Genomic DNA, 24,006 nt, shown 5'->3' with positions numbered 1-24,006 from the left:
CCCCTGGGACAACACAGGTAACACATATGACCCCCCTGGGACAACAGAGGTAACACATATGACCCCCTTGGGACAACACAGGTAACACATATGACCCTGGGACAACACAGGTAACACACATGACCCCCCTGGGACAACACAGGTAACACATATGACCCTGGGACAACAGAGGTAACACATATGACCCCCCTGGGACAACACAGGTAACACATATGACCCCCCTGGGACAACAGAGGTAACACATAAGACCCCCCTGGGACAACACAGGTAACACATATGACCTCCCTGGGACACCACAGGTAACACATATGACCCCCCTGGGACAACAAAGGTAACACATATGACCCACCTGGGACAACAGAGGTAACACAAATGACCCCCCTGGGACAACACAGGTAACACATATGACCCCCCTGGGACAACAGAGGTAACACATATGACCCCCTTGGGACAACACAGGTAACACATATGACCCTGGGACAACACAGGTAACACATATGACCCCCCTGGGACAACAGAGGTAACACATATGAATGAATGAATGAATGAATGAATGAATGGTCTTTATTGTCATTGCTATAGTACAGGTACCAAACAACGACATTTGGGAGGGGTGGCTCCCCTGGTGCTAGGAAAGAAAAAACAAACAAAAAAAACAAGAAGGGAAAGGAGCTGGTTTACATAAATAAAGGCTATGTACACTATCCACTATACTTTACTGTACAGATAAGACGACTAGGGTTGTCATATTGCACATAGTGTTATTGCACATTCATTTAAAGTGTCGCAGTTTGCAGGCTTGAAATGTACACATTTGTGCCTCAGCACTACACCTGAATTTTTCAATCCAGCAGCTGCCATCAATCCGTCCAGACTGTCCAGGGCCCAGAACCTAGGTCTTTGCTGTGTTCAGGGCCTGGATGGCCCTGGGGTAGAAGCTGAGCTTCAGTCTGTTTGTCCTTGCGGCCATGGTCCTGTACCGCCTTTTCGAGGGCAGCCGGGCAAAGTGTTCGTACCCAGGGTGGGTTGGGTCTCTGGAGATCTTGGAGGCCTTCCTGAGACAGCGTGTGTTGTACAGCTCTTCCAGAGAGGGGAGGGGGGCGCCGGTGATCTTCTGGGCTGTTCTCACGACTCTCTGTAGCGCATTTCTCTCCGCGGTTGTGCAGCTGGAGAACCAGTTGCAGATGCCGTAGGTGAGGATGCTCTCCACTACGCCGCGGTAGAAGGCCACCAGTATCTCCTGCTTGTTGTGTTCCTTCCTGAGGACTCTCAGGAAGTAGAGCCGCTGTTGTGCCTTCTTGATGGTGGCTGCTGTGTTGTTCTTCCAGGACAGGTCATCCTGTATGTGCACCCCCAGGAATCGGAGGGTTGAGACTCTCTCCACGCTCTCTCCGTCGATGAGCAGGGGCTGGATCTCAGATTTTTTCCTCCTGAAGTCCACGATGATTTCCTGGGTCTTTGACTTGTTCAGCAGCAGGTTGTTAACCTTGCACAGCTTGCTCAGCTGCTCTACCTGGGGGGGGGGGGGGGGGGGGGGCACAGGTAACCGGTGTTACCTGTGGGGGGGGGCACAGGTAACACACATGACCCTGGGACAACAGAGGTAACACATATGACCCCCCTGGAACAACACAGGTAACACACATGACCCTGGGACAACAGAGGTAACACATATGACCCCCCTGGGACAACACAGGTAACACCTATGACCCCCCTGGGACAACACAGGTAACACATATGACCTCCCTGGGACAACACAGGTAACACATATGACCTCCCTGGGACAACACAGGTAACACACATGACCCCCCTGGGACAACACAGGTAACATATATGACCCCCCTGGGACAACAGAGGTAACCCATATGACCCCCCTGGGACAACAGGGGTAGTAACACATATGACCTCCCTGGGACAACACAGGTAACACATATGACCCCCCTGGGACAACACAGGTAACACATATGACCCCCTGGGACAACAGAGGTAACAGAATGACACCAACGAGGAGCACCACAGTCTATGAGGTGTGACGATATCCTGAGGACAGGTGACACTCTCGCTAGCATGTCGTTTTCAACTGATAAGTGTCGAATGATCGGATTGCATCAGAGGCTACGTTCGTTGAATTCACTCCCAGAGCGCCGGAGAGCACACTGGGTTGAACGTCATGAAGCGAGGCCGTTCCATGAGTGGTGATCAGACTCCAGAGAGAATAAGGCTAACTGCTCCTCCTGAGACATCTACTACCCCCTCTCCTGAGACATCTACTACCCCCCAGCACTGTGTCTCCTGAGACATCTACTACCCCCCAGCACTGTGTCTCCTGAGACATCTACTACCCCCCAGCACTGTGTCTCCTGAGATATCTACTGCCCCCCAGCACTGTGTCTCCTGAGACATCTACTGCCCCCCAGCACTGTGTCTCCTGATACATCTACTACCCCCCAGCACTGTGTCTCCTGAGACATCTACTGCCCCCCAGCACTGTGTCTCCTGAGACATCTACTACCCCCTAGCACTGCGTCTCCTGAGACATCTACTACCCCCCAGCACTGCGTCTCCTGAGACATCTACTACCCCCCAGCACTGTGTCTCCTGAGACATCTACTACCCCCCAGCACTGCGTCTCCTGAGACATCTACTACCCCCCAGCACTGTGTCTCCTGAGACATCTACTGCCCTCCAGCACTGCGTCTCCTGAGACATCTACTACCCCCTCTCCTGAGACATCTACTACCCCCCAGCACTGTGTCTCCTGAGACACCTACTGCCCCCCAGCACTGCGTCTCCTGAGACATCTACTACCCCTTCTCCTGAGACATCTACTACCCCCCAGCACTGTGTCTCCTGAGACATCTACTACCCCCCAGAACTGTGTCTCCTGAGACTTCTACTACCCCCCATCACTGTGTCTCCTGAGACATCTACTACCCCCCAGCACTGCGTCTCCTGAAGACACCCGCTTTTCCCCTCTACTGTGTCCCCTAGAAACTTCTATTTGCCCCCTGTTTCTCTGTTTCTCTGTTCTCCAGTGTCAAAATAAAATAAAATAAATAATTAAAAAGTTAGGTTTAGAAGAAGGTGATAGAAGAAGGTTTTTCCTTCTAACAATGGCCCCGGGCCTGAGCTGGATTACTCTTCCTGCTACGACTGGTGGATTGATGATTCACTTGCTTAGTCAAATGTATTGATTGTAAGTCGCTTTGGAATAAGGCGTCTGCTAAATGCCAAACATGTAAATGTAAATGTAATGTTTAGGAAGGCAGCCCTCTCTTACCCTTGTCCCGGGCCTTGAGGATGATGCTGTTACGAGTGGCGTCGTCTCGAATGTCCACGGCACAGAACGTCCCCTGGCCACGGGCGCTGCTCAGCAGGTGAGGGTACTGGGCCTGGGCAGGGGGGGGGCAGGGGAGGGTTAACACTAGAACACACATGAGGGGTCGGTCATTTGACCCCTGTGAGTAAAGAACATTTGTTTATATCTTTGCACTCTATCAAATTTCAGGACCCTCCTTTCATGACTTTTCCTAGATATGTGCGTTCTACCACCCAGTATCCTTACATTTTCTAGGATCAGGATAAGCTAGTATGAAGATATTTTGCAGTTCTTCTGTGTAGGAAGCAGGCTAATGTACAAGCGGCCAACTAGTGGTCGTTGTGTGTAAATAGCAGCTAGAGCATTGTGGAAAAAAAAAGGTCTCCCTTGCCACTGTTTTTTGGTGAACCACTGAGGGTTTGGGCTTGAGATTAATGTCCCCGCTCTCAAATTCCTAGATGAAGCTATGATTGCCATCACTATGCCATCCAGAAGATGAAAAAGAAGAGTTTTTAACCACATTTTGAAGCTGTGTACTGTTTGTTTTCAGTTACATTGTTTGTATATTTTGGGTTCTGAGGGGGTAAGACAGTTGAACAGTTAATTTATTCATACACACACACACACACACACACACATATACTAGGCCGCACTGGGGGTCAGCTCTGAGCCCTCTCCTACCTGCAGCTCGTAGAGCCCTCTCCTACCTGTAGCTCGTAGAGCCCTCTCTTACCTGCAGCTCGTAGAGCCCCTGCAGCAGGGCCTTGCCAGAGAGGGTGACCTCCTTCAGAAGGTTCTCTCTGCGGATCACGTTCAGAACCTCGGCCAGGAACAGGATCTTAGGGGGGTCGCCCATCCACGTGTTGAAGATACGATAGGGCTGGAGGAGACAACACACACACACACACACACACAGACACAGACAAACAGACAACACACACACCTTTATTCACTGGTTGAACACATGGTAGAGTGTGTGTGTGTGTGTGTGTCTGGTCTGGCCATGGTGGTGGTGGTAGCAGAAGCAGTAGTAGTAGTAGCAGTAGCAGTGGTAGGAATAGTAGTAGTAGTAGTAGTAGTAGTAGTAGTAGTAGTAGTAGTAGTAGTAGTAGTAGTAGTAGTGGTAGTAGTAGTAGTAGTAGTAGTAGTAGTAGTAGTAGTAGTAGTAGTAGTGGTAGTAGTAGTAGTAGTAGTAGTAGTCAGTGGCGGCTGGCCAATAGAGGGCGCTAGGGCGCTAGGGCGCTAGGGCGCAGCCCCACTTCTAGTTGCTACTAGTAAAATATTTTTTAAAAATAAACATTGTTTATTCATAAAATGCGGCTGATATTCTGTCGGCGCCTATCAGCATTCATTAAAAATCCTCCAATACAATAAAATTTTTATCTGTGTGTGTGTAAAATTCACTGTGAAAATACATAGGGGAGGAGTCGGGGCGCTGGCCGAATGGTAGTCTATGGCACTGCAAATACTTTTGGCTTACACGTGAGCTGTAGCAGCGCTCCAATTGGCTGTCTCCTATTTCCCGGCCGGGGCGCAGAAAAATGCGCCCTGAGCATGCGCAGATTATAGGCTTACCTAGGCTGCAGCCTAGGGCCACTACCACTAGGGGTAGTAAAAATAAAAAATCCGGTTGACGTCTGACGTCAAACGTGACGTTTTGCAATTTCCGGGTCAAAACCAGAAATTCTCCGCACCAGAATACCAGTGTACTACAGCGGTAGAATGACAGTTTAATCGTTTTTTAGACTCGGATCTATTCATACAACAAGGGACACAGCACTTTGCCGTTTTCCCCATATTGTCAGGGTATTTGAGCCTCGGAAAAGCGCTATATAAATATAATTAATTATTATTATTATTGCGGCATTTCGAAGACAGCGCCTCAGACAACTTTGTACCCGGAAACACGTCGCGACTTAACAACCGATATTCGGACAACAGAGAGACAGACAACAAGGAGAGGAGAGCAATAGAGACAGACTGAGGTGAGGTGAGCAACAGAGATAGTTCAGGATGATAACAAACAGTTCAGTATGACAGAGACAACTAATAGAAAGACAACTGTATGATTATAGAGTTTACATGTTCACGGAAATATTGTATGATAATAGAAAGGTACACTTTAATTTAATTAAAGTAACAAAGAACACATTTATTATCACAATTGCATTGTGTTCCATGTCTTTCTCCATTGAATAAATAATGCCTAGTTGAATGGCTAACCGCCCCGGCAGTTTGCATACCAGGAGAGCATTGGGGTGGAGGATGCCATCATTTACATGCTGCACAGGGCCTACACACACCTGGAGAGGCCACAGAGCATGGTGAGGACCATGTTCTTCGACTTCTCCAGTGCATTTAACACCATCAAGCCATCACTGCTGGCTGACAAACTAGCAGTGATGTGTGTGGAGGACTCCCTGACGGCTTGGATCCACAAGTACCTCACAGACAGACGTCAGTATGTGAGACTGCAGGGCTGTCAGTCTGAGGTGGTGGTGTGCAACACCGGCGCCCCCCAGGGAACTGTTCTGTCACCCTTTCTCTTCACCCTCTATACCTCCGACTTCCAGTTTAGCTCCGACCAGTGCCACCTGCAGAAGTTTTCTGATGACTCCTCTATCGTCGGTTACATCACAGACGACAGGGATGAGGAGTACAGGGCCCTGGTGGAGAGCTTTGTGCAGTGGTGCGACACCAACTACCTTTTGCTTAACACCAGCAAAACAAAGGAGTTGGTGGTGGATTTTAGGAGGAAGAGAAGGACCCCAGCCCCCATCACCATCAAGGGGGTGGAAGTCGAGAGGGTGGACTCCTACAGGTACCTGGGAGTACAAATTAATAACAAACTGGACTGGACCGACAACACCGAGGCTCTTCTCAGGAAAGGGCAGAGCAGACTGTTTTTCCTGAGAAGGCTGAGGTCTTTCGGCGTCTGCAACAAGCTGCTGCGAATGTTTTACCAGTCGGTGGTCGCCAGCGCTCTGTTCTTCGCCGTGGCCTGCTGGGGTGGAAACATCTGTGCCAGGGATGCTGCGAAGCTGAACAAACTGGTGAAGAAGGCCAGCTCTGTGGTGGGGACCGGGCTGGACAGCCTAGAGGTGGTGGCAGAACAGAGGATGGGGAAAAAACTGGCGGCCATGCTGGCCAATCCCTCCCACCCGATGTACTGCGAGCTGGCGGGGATGAGGAGCAAGTTCAGCCACAGATTTGTTCTCCCCCGTCAAAGTACAAAAAGATTTGGACAGTCCTTTATTCCAGCTGCATTCCGACTCTACAACCAGGCCCTGCAGGGTGGGGGAGACCTGGAGCTGAGAGGCTGTTAAGACTGCTACTTGGACTATACATGCACTTGAGCACTTTATCTTGCACTGTTTACTTATTGAGCCTGCACTGTTTTATTTATTTATTTATTGAATGTTTTCTGTCTGCCCTACTAAGCTGTTTGACGACAACATTTCCCCATTGGGGACAATAAAGGTTTTCATTCATTCATTCATTAAACAAGACAACTGTCTGGACAGTACTGCTAGAATTATACACCTTACCGCTGCACAGATAGACAAAGGGTATAAGTCCATTCTGTTAACATTAGGTCTACTCTGCTAACAAAGACTATTCCAGTTGATTTGTCAGTTGTTGTGCATTCTATTTTTGTTGTGTTTGCAGTTTGCCCTTTAATAAGTTATATATACAAATAATTAAGTTATACTGTATATATATATTCTCATGCTAAAATCGACTGTAAATCCAGATTTTAAAGTTGATATTCTTCCCCGTGGAGCATGCCCCCATAACCTGTGCCCCACCCAAAATGTTCATCACCAGCCGCCACTGGAAGTAGTAGTAGTAGTAGTGTGTAGTGTCTGACCTTGTCTGCCTGCAGCTCATCTTTGTAGTAGTAGTAGTAGTAGTAGTAGTAGTAGTAGTAGTAGTAGTAGTAGTGAGTAGTAGTAGTAGTAGTAGTAGTGGTAGTAGTAGTAGTAGTAGTAGTAGTAGTAGTAGTAGTAGTAGTAGTAGTAGTGTGTAGTGCAGGGGTGGCCAACCCGCGGCTCGCGAGCCGCATGTGGCTCTTTGCCTGTCTGTGTGTGGCTCTTTAATCCATTAATTAAAAGTGTGTGGCTCCCTCTCTGTGTCTCGATAGACATTGTTTTGGTATGGCAATCTATGGCACTCGCCATACCTGGATTCAAAACATTTTAAAAATCCCCAGAAAATGTAATCTGAATCACGTTGTGTCATTTTGGTGATTTTATCCACTCCACACAACGGTAACTCAAAATCCTCCCGGCTCCATCTCACCCCACCAGCCAGTTTTGTTTCTAAGGAGATTGAACCAGTCTGCCTGCTAGGAAAGATGTAGATTACCACCTACATACTGTAGTTGTCTCCTTTATTCATTACCTTAATGTCATATAAGTCAATAGTATAGAAACAACTCACCAAAATTTACTATTGCACAACTGATTTGGCTAAAAAAATCCACCCTCAACCCCCCCACTCTGTACCTTGCCATACCTTGGCCTTTGCTGAAATGACAACACTGGTCTCATAGCCTATTGGAAATGTATTGCGTGTGAGTGTGTGTGAGAGTGAGAGCTTTTGTGAGCCCGCATGTATGATGTGGCTCTTTCTGGTACCCCAACCATTTTTTGGGGCTCTTAGTCTCCGACTGGTTGGCCACCCCTGGTGTAGTGTCTGACCTTGTCTGCCTGCAGCTCATCTTTGTGGTAGTATCCTCCGGTCAGGAGCTTCTTGCTGAAGGAGACAATGTCAGCAGGGTCGTCCATGCCCCAGTGCTCGTGGGCCCAGAACTTTCCTGTCGACCCTCCGCCCGTCTGCACCTCGTCCACGTGGAACGCACAGCCATGCTGAGAGAGAGTAGGAAAAGAGAGAGAGGGTGGGAGTGAGAGAGAAAAAGGGTGAGAGACAGAGAGAGAAAAATTCATGTGAATAACCGCAATGGAAATACAGTATGTTGAATTCCAGATGTTGTTGGTGTTGAATACTTCTTTCCACCACTGGCAACACTAAGCGAGGTGTTTGGTGGGACGGCCTGGTGCGGGACCTACCTTGCGGGCGATGTTCCGTAGGCTCTTGAAGAAGTCTGGAGAGGCGTGGTTGTCGCCTCCCTCCGCCTGGATCGGCTCAATCACGATCCCCGCCACGGGCCTCCCCTTCTGCCTCCACTGAACGATCAGATCCTCCACCTGAGATATGCACACACTGTACACGGTTAATATGCACACACTGTACACGGTTAATATGCACACACTGCACCCAATGATGATACTAATATGCAACATTTCTTCACAAATTTAAATGCCCCTGTTATCAACCCAGTTCATAAAGTAGAACTAGAACTACCCTTTCAACACACCGACATTTTGAATGCACTCACAGCTATGCAAAGTAGTAAGGCCCCGGGCCCTATCAAATTCTACAAAAAATGATCAACCAAATGAACTCCACTTATCTTAGAAATGTTTAATGACTCAATGGATAATGGGGCCCTGCCACAGACACTAACAGAGGCATTCATAACCCTTTTACCGAAACCGGGGAAAGACAGAACAGAGTGTGGTTCACATCGCCCCATCTCGCTGCTCAACAGCGATGTCAATGAATGAATGAATGAATGAATGGTCTTTATTGTCATTGCTATAGTACAGGTACCAAACAACGAAATTTGGGAGGGGTGGCTCCCCTGGTGCTAGGAAAGAAAAAAAAAAAAAAAAAAAGAAGGGAAAGGAGCTGGTTTACATAAATAAAGGCTATGTACACTATCCACTATACTATACTGTACAGATACAACGACTAGGGTTGTCATATTGCACATAGTGTTATTGCACATTCATTTAAAGTGTCGCAGTTTGCAGGCTTGAAATGTACACATTTGTGCCTCAGCACTACACCTGATTTTTTCAATCCAGCAGCTGCCATCAATCCGTCCAGACTGTCCAGGGCCCAGAACCTAGGTCTTTGCTGTGTTCAGGGCCTGGATGGCCCTGGGGTAGAAGCTGAGCTTCAGTCTGTTTGTCCTTGCGGCCATGGTCCTGTACCGCCTTTTCGAGGGCAGCCGGGCAAAGTGTTCGTACCCAGGGTGGGATGGGTCTCTGGAGATCTTGGAGGCCTTCCTGAGGCAGCGTGTGTTGTACAGCTCTTCCAGAGAGGGGAGGGGGGCGCCGGTGATCTTCTGGGCTGTTCTCACGACTCTCTGTAGCGCATTTCTCTCTGCGGCTGTGCAGCTGGAGAACCAGTTGCAGATGCAGTAGGTGAGGATGCTCTCCACTGCGCAGCGGTAGAAGGCCACCAGTATCTCCTGCTTGTTGTGGTCCTTCCTGAGGACTCTCAGGAAGTAGAGCCGCTGTTGTGCCTTCTTGATGATGGCTGCTGTGTTGTTCTTCCAGGACAGGTCATCCTGTATGTGCACCCCCAGGAATCGGAGGGTTGAGACTCTCTCCACGCTCTCTCCGTCGATGAGCAGGGGCTGGACCTCAGATTTTTTCCTCCTGAAGTCCACGATGATTTCCTGGGTCTTTGACTGGTTCAGCAGCAGGTTGTTAACCTTGCACAGCTTGCTCAGCTGCTCTACCTCATCCCTGTACGCCGCCTCGTCCCCCCCCGAGATGCAGCCCACCACGGTGGTGTCGTCTGCAAACTTTACGATGGAGTTGCTGGGGTGGACGGGGTGAAGTCGTAGGTGTAGAGGTTGTAGAGATAAGTTGTGTCAAAATATTAGCTAAAGCACTCGCCCGGCGTCTAGAGTCCGTCACAGATGAGGTGATCTCCCCTGATCAAACTGGCTTCATGGTAGGCCGCCACTCATTCTCTAACATCCGAAACCTTCTAAATGTCTAAATGTCACATTCTCCTACATCCGGGGAGGTCCCTGAGGTGGTTATCTCCCTGGCTGCGGAGAAGGCTTTTGACAGAGTAGAGTGGGCGTACTTATTTGAATGTCTGAAAGCTTTTGGCTTTGGACCCACTTCCATTGCATGGATCAGACTACTATACTCATCTCCTAAGGCATCGGTAGTTACGAACAGGAAATACTCCAAATTTTTCTCATTGTGAAGAGGGCCATGCCAGGGGTGCCCACTGAGCCCACTACTATTCTCATTCGCCATCGAACCTCTGTCTATCATGTTCAAATCTTCTCCAATAATAAATGGCAGTGTCAGTATAGTGTCAGTATAGTTCTAGTACAGACCTACCATAAGGCACCAGAATATGTTCAGACCTTTTACTAGCATATCAGCCCAATAGAGCTCTCAGGTCTTCTGACGCTGGTTTTCTCTGTGTACCACATGTACAAAAGAAGCGATTTGGTGAGGCTGCATTCTCATTTTATGCCCCCAGATTGTGGAATGCACTGCCAATTTACATTAGGGATGCAACCTCAGCACATGTTCAAGTCAAGACTAGAAACCCATCTTTTTAATATTGCCTTTAAATGACTTAATTATTAAATTATGATTATATAATGATTGGAGCACTTTGAGCTGCAACGTTTGCAGGAAAAGCGCTATACAAATAAAAAGTTATTATTATTATTATTATTATTATTATTATTATTATTATCATTATCATCATTATTATTATTATTATTATTATTATTATCACCATGTCAGTATACTTATAGTACAGGACTCAAACGTGCACACGCACACACACACACACACACACACACACACACACACACACACACACACACCTCCTCCAGGCAGCGGGCCTCCTCCTGGGCGTTCTCCCTGACGTTCTCCTCCAGCGGGTACTTCAGCCTGGGGAAGGGTGCCATGGGCCAGTCGAACGTGGGGACGTCCAGCTTGTGAATGGCCTTGGAGTGCGTTGTTGCCAGGCAACCTAAAAAATCACAGCTTGAATTATACGAATACGAAAATATACTAAAAAAACATTGACACAATTTCCTGACTTTCCTGAATTTCCTGACTAGATATATATCTATCTATCTATCTATCTACCTATCCATCCATCCACCCACCTATCCATCCATCCACCCACCCACCCACCCACCCACCCACCCACCCACCCATCCATCCATCCATCCATCTATCTATCTATCTATCTATCTATCTATCTACCTATCTATATATTATCTATCTATCTACAGTATGTATCTCATTCTCTTCCCTGTTTGACTGACAGACGTACTATGTTGCGGGGTTACATCCTAACTTGATTATCTGCACATGTACTAAACTACTGAACTAACATGTTGTGGATGTTTGGATGTTTGGGGACTTACCCAAGGTCCTCCCATGGAATGCACCCGAGAAGGATAGGATGCTGAGATCTGGACAGCCGGGGCTCTGAGAGAGAGAGGAAAGAAACAGGGAAGAGAATGAGATACATAGACAGATAGATAGATACAGTATATAGATAGATAGATAGATAGATAGATAGATAGATAGATAGATAGATAGAAATGGACCTAACTGTATATAGGGTGTATATACAGAGACCCACCTGGTTCACCATGCAGGAACTGACATCCTCCTCAGACGGGGTGGTGTGTCCTCTCTCCTTGTTCTGAGACAGACAGACAGACAGACAGACACACACACAGACAGACAGACACACAGACACACAGACAGACAGACAGACAGGACACAGACAGGACAGAGACAGACAGACAGACAGACAGACAATTACTTATGACGATTTCATCATCTCATTTTAATGTCAATGTGACATCCACTGAAAGGTGATTGGTCAATGTGACATCCACTGAAAGGTGATTGGTCAATGTGACAGACTCTAGAAAGGTGATTGGTCAATGTGACATCCACTGAAAGGTGATTGGTCAATGTGACAGACTCTAGAAAGGTGATTGGTCAATGTGACATACTCTAGAAAGGTGATTGGTCAATGTGACAGACACTAGAAAGGTGATTGGTCAATGTGACATACTCTAGAAAGGTGATTGGTCATGTGCGTTAGGCCAAGAGGACGTCCTCATGGTCCGAGGTTGGACAGTTGCATGGATGTGTCTCAGACAGGGCTACGTCATCACAAGAACGTGATTCCAAACCACCTCCGCTACACAACGTATACACGGCTAAGGCGGGTACGAGTCCAATGACGCCATACGCCGTTGGGTCACGCCGTGGTTTTTAATTTGAATACAAAATGGAATGTTTGTGAATTAAAAAAACAGACTGGAGACGGACGTTGGTCAGAGACTCGGTCCTTATTGGGTTGTTAAGTCGTGACGTGTTTCCGGGTTCAACGTTGGCTGAGGCGCTCTCTTCGAAATGCCGCAGTAATAATAATAATTCATTATATTTGTATAGCGCTTTTCCGAGGCTCAAAGACGCTGACAATATGGGAAAAACGGGGAAGTGCTGTGTCCCTTGTTGTATGAATAGATCCCAGTCTAAAAAACGATTGAACTGTCATTCTACCGCTTTAGTACACTGGTACTCTGGTGCTTTAGTACACTGGTACTCTGGTGCTTTAGTACACTGGTACTCTGGTGCTTTAGTACACTGGTACTCTGGAGTGGGGACGTTTTTATTTGGACCCGGAAATTGCTAAACGTCACGCACGACGTCAGACTTAACAACCAAATTGGAAGTTTGACGGTGTTTTCACATTGTACAAGATGACCATGACAACACGGGTGTGATGGTACTACATATCCAGGGTAAAGAGTAGACCAGTGGTGTAGTCGACGTTATACCCACTTAAAAATGTGCGAGGATACGTAACGGCGTTTCGTGACAAAACTTTCAATCGAAATGTCATTAAAGTTCACCCCCGTCTGTGTTACGAAGCACTGACTTTTGGACCTTTGGGACTGACTATAGCGTCATATACCATCAACGGGGGGAAATGCGACATGAAATATGTCAAAATGCAGCACTATCATGCACAGATCAGCCTTAAAACATGTACGGGCCAGTTTCACAGACAAGGCTTAAGCCTAATCCTGGACTAAAAAGCATCTTCAATGGAGATTTTACATTGAAAGTGTGATTTAGTCCAGGACTAGGCTTAAGCCTTGTCTGTGAAACCGGCCCGTAATGTTAGATACATAACGTTAGGCAGGGAGAGCAGATTTATTTTTATGGCGTTCCGAAATGAACGATATGAGGCTGGGAGGGAAAAATCACAGTATACCCACTAGAAAAAACTAGACTACACCAGTGGAGTAGACAGTAAGACTAGACTACACCAGTGGAGTAGACAGTAAGACTAGACTACACCAGTGGAGTAGACAGTAAGACTAGACTACACCAGTGGAGTAGACAGTAAGACTAGACTACACCAGTGGAGTAGACAGTAGGTGGGGTGGCTGTGTCTCAGGAGGTAGAGCCGCCATCTAATGATCACAAGGTAGATCGGTGGTTCGAGCCCCGGCTGGCCATGTGTCGAAGTGTCCTTGGGCAAGACACTGAACCCCAAATTGCTCCCAGTGTGCGGGCCAGCACCTTGCATGGCAGCTTGCCGCCATTGGTGTGTGAATGTGTGTGTGAATGGGTGAATGAGAGGCCGTTGTAAAGCGCTTTGGATAAAGGTGTCCTCACCCTGTACCAGATGAAGATGGCCTTGTAAGCGTTCTCATTGGAGCAGGAGCCACAGGCCATGGTCTGGACCCGGGTCATACCACTAGGGGCCACCTACAGAGAGGTAGAGGAGAGGAGAGGGGTGCATTGGAGGGGAGGGCGGGGAGGGCGGGGCGGGGGGGGGTGGTTGCAGTAGAGGAGAGGAGAGGGGTGCATTGGAGGGGAGGGCGGGGCGGGGAGGGGGGGGTGGTTGCAGTAGAGGAGAGGAGAGAGGTGCATTGGAGGGGAGGGTGGGGCGGGGGGGGGGTGGTTGCAGTAGAGGAGAGGGGAGGGGTCCATTTGAGGGGAGGGCGGGGTTGCAGTAGAGGAGAGGGGGGGGAGGAGGAGGAGGGGGGGGTGGAGAGAGAGGGGGGGGGTGGAGAGAGAGGGGGGGTGGAGAGAGAGGGGAGGGGGGTGGAGAGGGGAGGGGAGGGGGGTGGAGAGGGGAGGGGAGGGAAGGGAAGAGGATTAGTATGAATCAGGTTATATACAGTAGTTACATAGGGTTAAAGGGTTATACCAGAGCACTGAAGCTGAAGATGACAACAAGACCATTACCATGACAACAAGGTTATGACCATTACCATGACAACACGGTTATAACCATTACCATGACAACAAGACCATTACTATGACAACAAGGTTATGACCATTACCATGACAACAAGGTTATGACCATTACCATGACAACAAGGTTATGACCATTACCATGACAACAAGTCCATTACCATGACAACAAGGTTATGACCATTACCATGACAACAAGACCATTACCATGACAACAAGGTTTTGACCATTACCATGATAACAAGGTTCTGACCATTACCATGGCAACAAGGTTATGACCATTACCCCCCGTACCGTTGAGGTTGAATATGGGGTTCATTTGTCACTGTGACAATTCATAATTTACATGTACATTTTAGCTGGTCCAACCTTCCCATTGATGTAATAAACAGTATTTTGTAAAGCTTTACCGTTGGGAAAACTCACTATTGAATTATTCACTTCATATCACTATAAATAAGATTATAAGATTATGCAAGATGGCGGCGCGTTCACACGCGAGGCTGGCGGAGTTCCTATCATTGGTGCTTATTAGGGTTTTTAAGTACATTTGTATGTACTTTTTTATTTCAGTACTTATAGGGAACTGTTGTGTAAATAGTACCTACAGCAGGCACGACTTACTAGAAGTTGGTGCGAAAAACGAGAGGACTGTAACAGCGGAGTTCCTGAAACAACAAAGGATTCCTCGCGACATCGCCCGTTCACCGGGAGAACAATGGTACACAATCCCAACCCTGAGGCGCAAACGTCGGCGTAGGGACCGCAAGCAACGACGGGGCTGCAGGGGAGGCCTGCTAGCTAGGTTGAGGAAGTGCCCGGACAAGCCAGCTTTGCAGAGTATATTCCTCTCTAACGTAAGATCCCTAGCTAACAAGATGGACGAACTGAGACTGCAGGTAGCTTCCAACAACACCGTGGGGGATAGCTGTGTGATTATTCTCACAGAAACCTGGCTCAGCGCTTCCATTATTGATTCTGCGGTTGCGTTACAAGGCCGCTCTCGGACAGGACATTGCTTAGCGAGAAGACGCGCGGAGGCGGCATGATTATATCTACGAAGGACAGCTGGTGCTTAAACACAAAAACTGTAAGTAGCCACTGCTCCCCAGACCTGGAATACTTGACTGTTAAATGCCGACCCACATACCTCCCGAGGGAATTCAACGCGGTGTACATAACAGCTGTTTACATCGCACCAAGCGCGGCTGCTAGCTTAGCATTAGCCCGGCTACATGACGTCATCAGTGGTGGACAGAGCACAGATCCTCAAGCAGTACATATAATGCCCCCCCTCCTAAATTTCGTTGTATGGTACCTGTACTGTATTAATGACAATAAAGACCATTCATTCATTCATTCAAAATGATATCACGATAAAATTATGATTAAAATTAAAATGTAATCAAATTCAATTGGGTTTAGGGTTAGGTTTAATCTGTCTTGAATTTCCCTGCGAGAAACTCTTTCCTTTATTCTCATCCAGCGAAGATATGCAGCCATGTTGGGGTGTAAGGGTTAGGGTTCATAGTGTGTTAGGGTTAGGGTTCATAGTGTGTTAGGGTTCATAGTGTGTTAGGGTTAGGGTTCATAGTGTGTCAGGGTTCATAGGGCCCTATTATGCACTTCTTAACTTGCCGTCTTAAGTCTTAATTAAGACGCACCGCCAGGTTAAGACCTACCGCCACCCTTATTATGCGCTTCATACGCGCTACTGCTATTATGCAGGTGTCGATAGGCGCCCACACATAAGACGTAATACTCCCGTGCATATATTACTCATTGTGGGAGTGTTCATATGTTAATGAAGTGCACTAGGCGCCCCTGCTATTATGCGATCTGACTTTGCTCCTAGCGCTAAGAAGTGGTTTGAAAAGTTCTTAAGTTTAGACTTCATGCACGTTTTGAAACACGAGCGCGCCTCCGCGGTTTGCGCATGCATGTGGGCACACATGAACAAGCACGTGGCTCCACGGCAAGACGTCAATTACGGTCACAGTATAAATGCTTTATTTCAGAAGGGAGAGGCCAGCGCTGTACAGTATGTTGCCTCCGCATACTGTGCACATACAGTACGAGCATGCCGTGCGTAATATAATGACATCAACATCTGTCATTCCTGCAGTCTTCCAGCGACCCCTCTGTAATACTTCTCAACTCACAAGCGGAGGTATTGCCGTGTTTATTCAGAAAATAATCATGCACGAGCTTGTTACTTTCTTCTGCAGAGAAGCGCGCTGACCTCCTTCTTAGGACTTCCATAATAGCATAGCGCTAATGGCTCAACGCAGCCGGTTCTTAAAGGGAATGGCACCTGGCACGCTGATTGGGTTGATTGAGAAGACGCCCAAAACACACCCATGACTCATTTCTTTGCTTAGCGCCGGGTTTTAGGCGCCCACTACCGCACGCATAATAGCAAAGTGGCCTTGACCACGCCTCCACGTCTTAAGTTTAGATCTACCGGCTCGTCTTATTGCTTAAGACTTATGAAGTGCATAATAGGGCCCATAGTGTGTTAGGGTTAGGGTTCATAGGGCCCTATTATGCACTTCTTAACTTGCCGTCTTAAGTCTTAATTAAGACGCACCGCCAGGTTAAGACCTACCGCCACCCTTATTATGCGCTTCATACGCGCTACTGCTATTATGCAGGTGTCGCTAGGCGCCCACACATAAGACGTAAGACTCCCGTGCATATATTACTCATTGTGGGAGTGTTCATATGTTAATGAAGTGCGCTAGGCGCCCCTGCTATTATGCGATCTGACTTTGCGCCTAGCGCTAAGAAGTGGTTTGAAAAGTTCTTAGGCGCTAGACTTGATGCACGTTTTGAAACACGAGCGCGCCTCCGCGGTTTGCGCATGCGCAAACCGCGGAGGCGCGCTCGTGTTTCAAAACGTGCATGAAGTCTAGCGCCTATGAACTGCATAATAGCATAGCCATTATGACTTAACGCAGCCGGTTCTTAAAGGGAATGGCACCTGGCACGCTGATTGGGTTGATTGAGAAGACGCCCAAAACACACCCATGACTAATTTCTGGGCTTACCGCCGGGTCTTAGGCGCCCACTACCGCACGCATAATAGCAAAGTGGCCTTGACCACGCCCCCACGTCTTAAGTTTAGATCTACCGCCTCGTCTTATTGCTTAAGACTTATGAAGTGCATAATAGGGCCCATAGTGTGTTAGGGTTAGGGTTCATAGTGTGTTAGGGTTCATAGGGCCCTATTATGCACTTCTTAACTTGCCGTCTTAAGTCTTAATTAAGACGCACCGCCAGGTTAAGACCTACCGCCACCCTTATTATGCGCTTCATACGCGCTACTGCTATTATGCCGGTGTCGATAGGCGCCCACACATAAGACGTAATACTCCCGAGTCCCGTGCATATATTACTCATTGTGGGAGTGTTCATATGTTAATGAAGTGCACTAGGCGCCCCTGCTATTATGCGATCTGACTTTGCTCCTAGCGCTAAGAAGTGGTTTGAAAAGTTCTTAAGTTTAGACTTCATGCACGTTTTGAAACACGAGCGCGCCTCCGCGGTTTGCGCATGCATGTGGGCACACATGAACACGCACGTGGCTCCACGGCAAGACGTCAATTACGGTCACAGTATAAATCCTTTATTTCAGAAGGGAGAGGCAGAGAAGCGCGCTGACCTCCTTCTTAGGACTTCCATAATAGCATAGCGCTAATGACTTAACGCAGCCGGTTCTTAAAGGGAATGGCACCTGGCACGCTGATTGGGTTGATTGAGAAGACGCCCAAAACACACCCATGACTCATTTCTTTGCTTAGCGCCGGGTTTTAGGCGCCCACTACCGCACGCATAATAGCAAAGTGGCCTTGACCACGCCTCCACGTCTTAAGTTTAGATCTACCGCCTCGTCTTATTGCTTAAGACTTATGAAGTGCATATTAGGGTTAGGGTTCATAGTGTGTCAGGGTTCATAGTGTGTTAGGGTTAGGGTTCATAGTGTGTCAGGGTTAGGGTTCATAGTGTGTCAGGGTTCATAGTGTGTTAGGGTTAGGGTTCATAGTGTGTCAGGGTTAGGGTTAATAGTGTGTCAGGGTTCATAGTGTGTTAGGGTTAGGGTTCATAGTGTGTCAGGGTTCATAGTGTGTTAGGGTTCATAGTGTGTTAGGGTTAGGGTTCTTAGTGTGTTAGGGTTAGGGTTCTTAGTGTGTTAGGGTTCATAGTGTGTTAGGGTTAGGGTTCTTAGTGTGTTAGGGTTCATAGTGTGTTAGGGTTAGGGTTCTTAGTGTGTTAGGGTTCATAGTGTGTTAGGGTTAGGGTTCTTAGTGTGTTAGGGTTCATAGTGTGTTAGGGTTAGGGTTCATAGTGTGTTAGGGTTCATAGTGTGTTAGGGTTCATAGTGTGTTAGGGTTAGGGTTCCCCAGATATGAAAGGTGTACTGTCTTTCTTCTGTACTGTGTTTTGTCTACATGATGGCTGTTTGATGATTTGATGATTTGGTCATTATCTTTTATTATGTGACATGAGACATAAGACATGAAAAGGATAAGATGCTTGAAATAAGAAATTCTGACTTTGACAAGCAGTTGTATACTTGTTTTGTCAGTGTTGGTCATTCTAGTTTCAAGCATTAAGTTACTCAGAACCAGTAATAACATCTCAGTAAGAGGTTATAATATCTTATGAAGATAATTAAGGACAAAAAAAGCTCTGTTGTGTGGGCTAAAGCGTTGTATGTGGAATAGAATCACATCGATGTTATCAAAAATACTCCAGGTGACCTTTAACCTGAGAGAGTGACATTACAAAGCCATAATATGTGAAGTAGCCATTTCAGAACTGCTGAATACATGCATGCAGACACGCACGAACTGAAAGGCTGTGTGTGTGTGTGTGTGTGTAGTTACTCACTGAGAGAAGACTCTCCCCCACTTTCTCTGGAAAGTTCTCCGGTGGCAAGATCCCAAGAGCTGGCCGGTTTATAAACGCACTCTGAGGGAGAGAGAGAGGGAGAGAGTTAGAGAGAGAGTTAGAGAGAGAGTTAGAGAGAGAGAGAGAGAGAGAGAGAGAGAGAGAGAGAGAGAGAGAGAGAGAGAGAGAGAGAGAGAGAGAGAAGAGAGAGAGAGAGAGAGAAGAGAGTTAGAGAGAGAGAGTAAGAGAGAGAGTTAGAGAGAGAGAGAGAGTTAGAGAGAGAGAGTAAGAGAGAGAGTTAGAGAGAGAGAGTACAAGAGAGAGAGAGTATGAGAGAGAGAGAGAGTATGAGAGAGAGAGTTAGAGAGAGAGAGAGGGAGAGAGTTCGAGATGGAGAGAGAGAGAGAGAGTTAGAGAGAGAGGGAGAAAGTTAGAGAGTTAGAGAGAGAGAGGGAGAGAGTTAGAGAGGGAGAGAGAGAGTTAGAGAGAGAGAGTTAGAGAGAGAGAGAGAGTTAGAGAGAGAGTTAAAGAGAGTTAGAGAGAGAGAGTTAGAGAGAGAGAGGGAGAGAGTTGGAGAGAGAGGGAGAGAGTTAGAGAGGGAGAGAGAGAGAGAGTTAGAGATGAAGAGAGAGAGAGAGAGTTAGAAAGAGTGAGGGAGAGAGATAAATAATGCACTCAAATACATGACAAACTGGGAGAAATGAGCAGGACTGTCATATGAACACAGAGGAGGACATGTTAGTCAATTAATATCAGCCTAGATATGATTTCACACACAAGCATGCACACACACACACACACACACACACACACACACACACACACACACACACACACACACAGTTGACACTCCAATTGACAAATTGGACAACACACTCTCTAAATAATTCCATTGCAACGTTTGCAGGGAAAGTGCTATACAAATACAAGTTATTATTATGATGATTATTATTGATAGATGGCTGGGTTAGGTGACTTACCAGATTGTTGGGGTTGGCCATCACTTTCATGAGCGAGGGATGATTGTAACCTGACCGAAAAAAAGAGAGTGAAAAAGGAGGATGGACATTAGTATTACCATTCTCAATTTCTTTCAATCGATTTCAACGTTGTTGAGAATCACAACACACTAGTCAAGCCAACATACTGCAACAACGCAATGGATAATCCCCACTGCTACCTAGTTAACTAGAACACTACTTTACATTGTTAGCAGGCTCACAAAACAAGCTGTGTTAGTTGACCAGCGATGTGTCGTTGATTTTCAACAACGCGGAAAGGTATTCCCATTTTCCGAAAGAAAACATTAAATCGAATGCCGACTTTATGTATGTGGTGTGCTGTATTGGTAATATCGGAGCACACCACACACAATACGATCAAAACTGTTCAATCCATGATTTTTCTATCTTCATGTGTGGGTCTCTCTCAGATAAAAAATCTGTTAAGATATAGAACATCTTTATGTGCGTACCAGGCTTAAAACAGGTTTGAGAACCCCAGACCTAACAGATGGAGGAGAGGTTTGAGAACCCCAGACCTAGTGGTAGTAGTGGTCTAGTGGATAGTGAGTTGGACTTGTGATCGGAAGGTTGTGAGTTCAAATCCCGCCTGAAACCACACCACTACTAGTGTGCCCTTGAGTAAGGCACTTTGCCCTCAGTTACTCCAGGGGGAATGTCCCTGTAATTCGTAATTGTAAATCGCTTTGGATTAAAAGCGTCTGCTAAATGGCAAAATTATTATTAATTATTTAATTACCTAACAGATGGAAAGATGTGTATGGCAGTCCCAGCTGTCGCCACAAGCGGGCGCTATAGCCTCACTGGAAATAATACCTCATTCTAATATTCCCGCTCCCTGGAATCTGCATGAATAGCTGTTGGGACAACAACACTTCCACTCCTTTGAAAGGATCACATGTCTACAGAGGAAGGCAGCTTCCTCCCCTCCTTTATCTGGAATGATCTTGGGGACAGGTGGAGGTTTGGTTGCATAAAGATAGACCCAGTCTTAGACTTAGATCTCACTTTAATAAAGATAGACCCAGTCTAAGACTTAGATCTCACTTTAATAAAGATAGACCCAGTCTTAGACTTAGATCTCTCTTTAATAAAGGTAGACCCAGTCTTAGATCTCACTTTAATAAAGATAGACCCAGTCTTAGACTTAGATCTCACTTTAATAAAGATAGACCCAGTCTTAGACTTAGATCTCACTTTAATAAAGACAGACCCAGTCTTAGACTTAGATCTCACTTTAATAAAGACAGACCCAGTCTTAAGCCCAATGCACACGGCGTGCGATTTTGTCGCACTGCCGAATTCGATTCCATTGTTTTGAATGAGACCCAATGAGACAATGCACACGGCGTGCGATGCGATATTGTCGCACGACAACATTCGATTCTCCATTCACATTCATTCATTCATTGGTGTGAATTGAGAATCGAATGTTGTCGTGCGACAAAATCGCACGCCGTGTGCATTGGTCTTTAGACTTAGATCTCACTTTAATAATAGTGAGCTACTAGCCCTGACTCGTTCCCATAGCAACACAGCTCTTAAGTCAAGCTTAGCCAGGGGGGAAGTAGGCTAAGTTTCTAACCTCAAAATAAGTCAGTCTTATAATAATAATACATTTATTTTATAAGGCGCCTTTCATGGCACTCAAGGTCGCCGTACAACAACACATTTAAAAACAGTTACAAAATTCAAAATACAAAATACATAGAAATAAACAGTATAAAACATAGCTAGCAGCAGAGCAGCACGGGAACAGTAAATCAACAGGGATACGCCTGCGTAAACAGGTGGGTTTTGAGGTGGGTTTTGAATGAGGAGATTGAATGTCGGGGGGGAGGGAGTTCGATGTTCCTGATTTCGGGGGGGAGGGAGTTCCAGAGGCGAGGGGCGGAGCGGCTGAAGGCTCTAAACCCCATGGTGGACAGACGGGCTGGGGGGACGGTCAGGTTGATGGAGGAGGCAGACCTGAGGGACCGGGTGGGAATGTTGATGTGGAGGAGGTCGGACAGGTATGGAGGGGCGAGGTTATGGATGGCCTTGAAAGTATGGAGAAGGATTTTGTAATCGATGCGGTGTTTGATGGGGAGCCAGTGGAGTTGGTGTAGAATGGGGGTGATGTGACTGATGACAGGGGTTCTGGTGACAATACGGGCAGCAGCGTTCTGGACCAGTTGGAGCTTGTGGAGCAGTTTGAGACCAAAGAGAAGGGAGTTACAGTAATCTAGGCGGGAAGTGACGAGGGAGTGGACCAGGATTGCGGCGCTGTTGGGAGTGAGTGAAGGGCGGAGGCGATTGATATTAGGAAGATGGAAGTAAGCAGACCGGATGGTGTTGTTGACGTGGGAGTGGAATGAAAGGGTGCTGTCGAGGACGACACCCAGACTCTTAACCTGGGGGAGGGGGAAACCAAGGAGTTGTCTATGTTGAGGGTGAAACTGGGGTGCTTGGTGAGTGTGGATTTGGAGCCAATGAGAATTACCTCTGTTTTATTACTGTTTAGTTTGAGGAAATTTGAAGTGAACCAGGATTTAAGTTCATGTAGACAAGCACAGAGGGAGGAGGGAGGGAGGGTGGAAGTGGGTTTGGAGGAAACGTAGAGCTGGGTGTCGTCCGCATAACAGTGGAAATGGATGTTGTATTTACGGAAAATCAGACCAAGTGGGAGGAGGTAGATGATGAAGAGGATAGGGCCAAGGACAGAGCCCTGGGGAACACCAGAGGAGAGGGGGGACGGATGGGATGTGAATGATTTTAACTGTATAAACTGAGTGCGGCCAGAGAGATAAGAATGGAACCAGTGTAGAGGGGTGTCAGATATACCAATGGAGGCTAAACGGTTAAGGAGGGTGGAGTGCGATATAGTATCAAAAGCGGCGCTCAGATCGAGTAGGATGAGGATGGATATGAGTCCGGAGTCAGCTGCTATCAGGAGGTCATTTGTGATTTTGAGGAGGGCTGTTTCTGTGCTGTGAAGGGGGCGGAAGCCAGACTGGAACTGTTCATAGAGGTTATTGTTAGAGAGATGAGTATGAATCTGTAAAGCCACCACTTTTTCCAGGATTTTTTAAAGAAATGGCAGGTTGGAGATGGGACGGAGGTTATTGAAGATGTTGGGGTCTGAACCAGGTTTCTTCAGAATTGGTGTTACGGCTGCGGATTTGAGAGATGATGGGACAGAACCAGAGGTGAGGGAGGAATGGATGATTGCAGTTATCAGGGGCAGGAGAGAGGGGAGGGAGGCTATGACCAGGGAGGAGGGCAAGGGGTCAAGATGGCAGGTGGATGGCTTGGATTTCCGGATGAGTTTAGATAAATCGGCAGCAGAGGGGAGATGGAAGCAGGAGAGAGGTACATAGAGGGGGGGATGGGGAGATAGGGGAGATGGACAACTGGACATAAGAGGGGTCAGTTGCTGGTGGATATTGGCTATTTTTGAGTTGAAAAATGACATCAGGGAGTTTCAGTGGTCAGTGGAGTAGAAGTGTTGGGGAAGGGAGTCAGGGGGGCGGAGTGAGTTGTTGACCACTGAGAACAGGGCCCTGGTGTTCCCAGCACCAGCAGTGATTTTGTCTGTAAGATATTGGGATTTGGCTGAGGAGAGGGCGTCTTTGTAAAGGAGGATGTGGGCATG

The 24,006-nt window shown here is 47.2% G+C and overlaps 1 protein-coding gene across 1 annotated transcript in view; it reads right to left on the bottom strand.

Moving 5' to 3' along the window:
• The window catches only part of abat (4-aminobutyrate aminotransferase), a 128,155-nt gene that overhangs the window by 15,982 nt on the left and 88,167 nt on the right, over nucleotides 1–24,006 (bottom strand). Inside the window, exons 6-15 of the mRNA XM_080524536.1 lie at nucleotides 20,331–20,380; nucleotides 19,351–19,431; nucleotides 13,873–13,965; nucleotides 11,810–11,872; nucleotides 11,589–11,652; nucleotides 11,037–11,185; nucleotides 8,392–8,529; nucleotides 8,023–8,190; nucleotides 4,053–4,199; nucleotides 3,281–3,392 (exon numbers count right to left, since the gene is read on the bottom strand). Coding sequence (XP_080380662.1) covers nucleotides 3,281–3,392; nucleotides 4,053–4,199; nucleotides 8,023–8,190; nucleotides 8,392–8,529; nucleotides 11,037–11,185; nucleotides 11,589–11,652; nucleotides 11,810–11,872; nucleotides 13,873–13,965; nucleotides 19,351–19,431; nucleotides 20,331–20,380 — 1,065 coding nt within the window. The remainder of the gene's footprint in view (nucleotides 1–3,280; nucleotides 3,393–4,052; nucleotides 4,200–8,022; nucleotides 8,191–8,391; nucleotides 8,530–11,036; nucleotides 11,186–11,588; nucleotides 11,653–11,809; nucleotides 11,873–13,872; nucleotides 13,966–19,350; nucleotides 19,432–20,330; nucleotides 20,381–24,006) is intronic.

This window comes from Nansenia antarctica (assembly GCF_963989245.1).
Source record: "Nansenia antarctica genome assembly, chromosome: 2".
Taxonomy (NCBI): domain Eukaryota; kingdom Metazoa; phylum Chordata; class Actinopteri; order Argentiniformes; family Microstomatidae; genus Nansenia; species Nansenia antarctica.
This window is presented reverse-complemented; position numbering and strand designations above follow the sequence as displayed.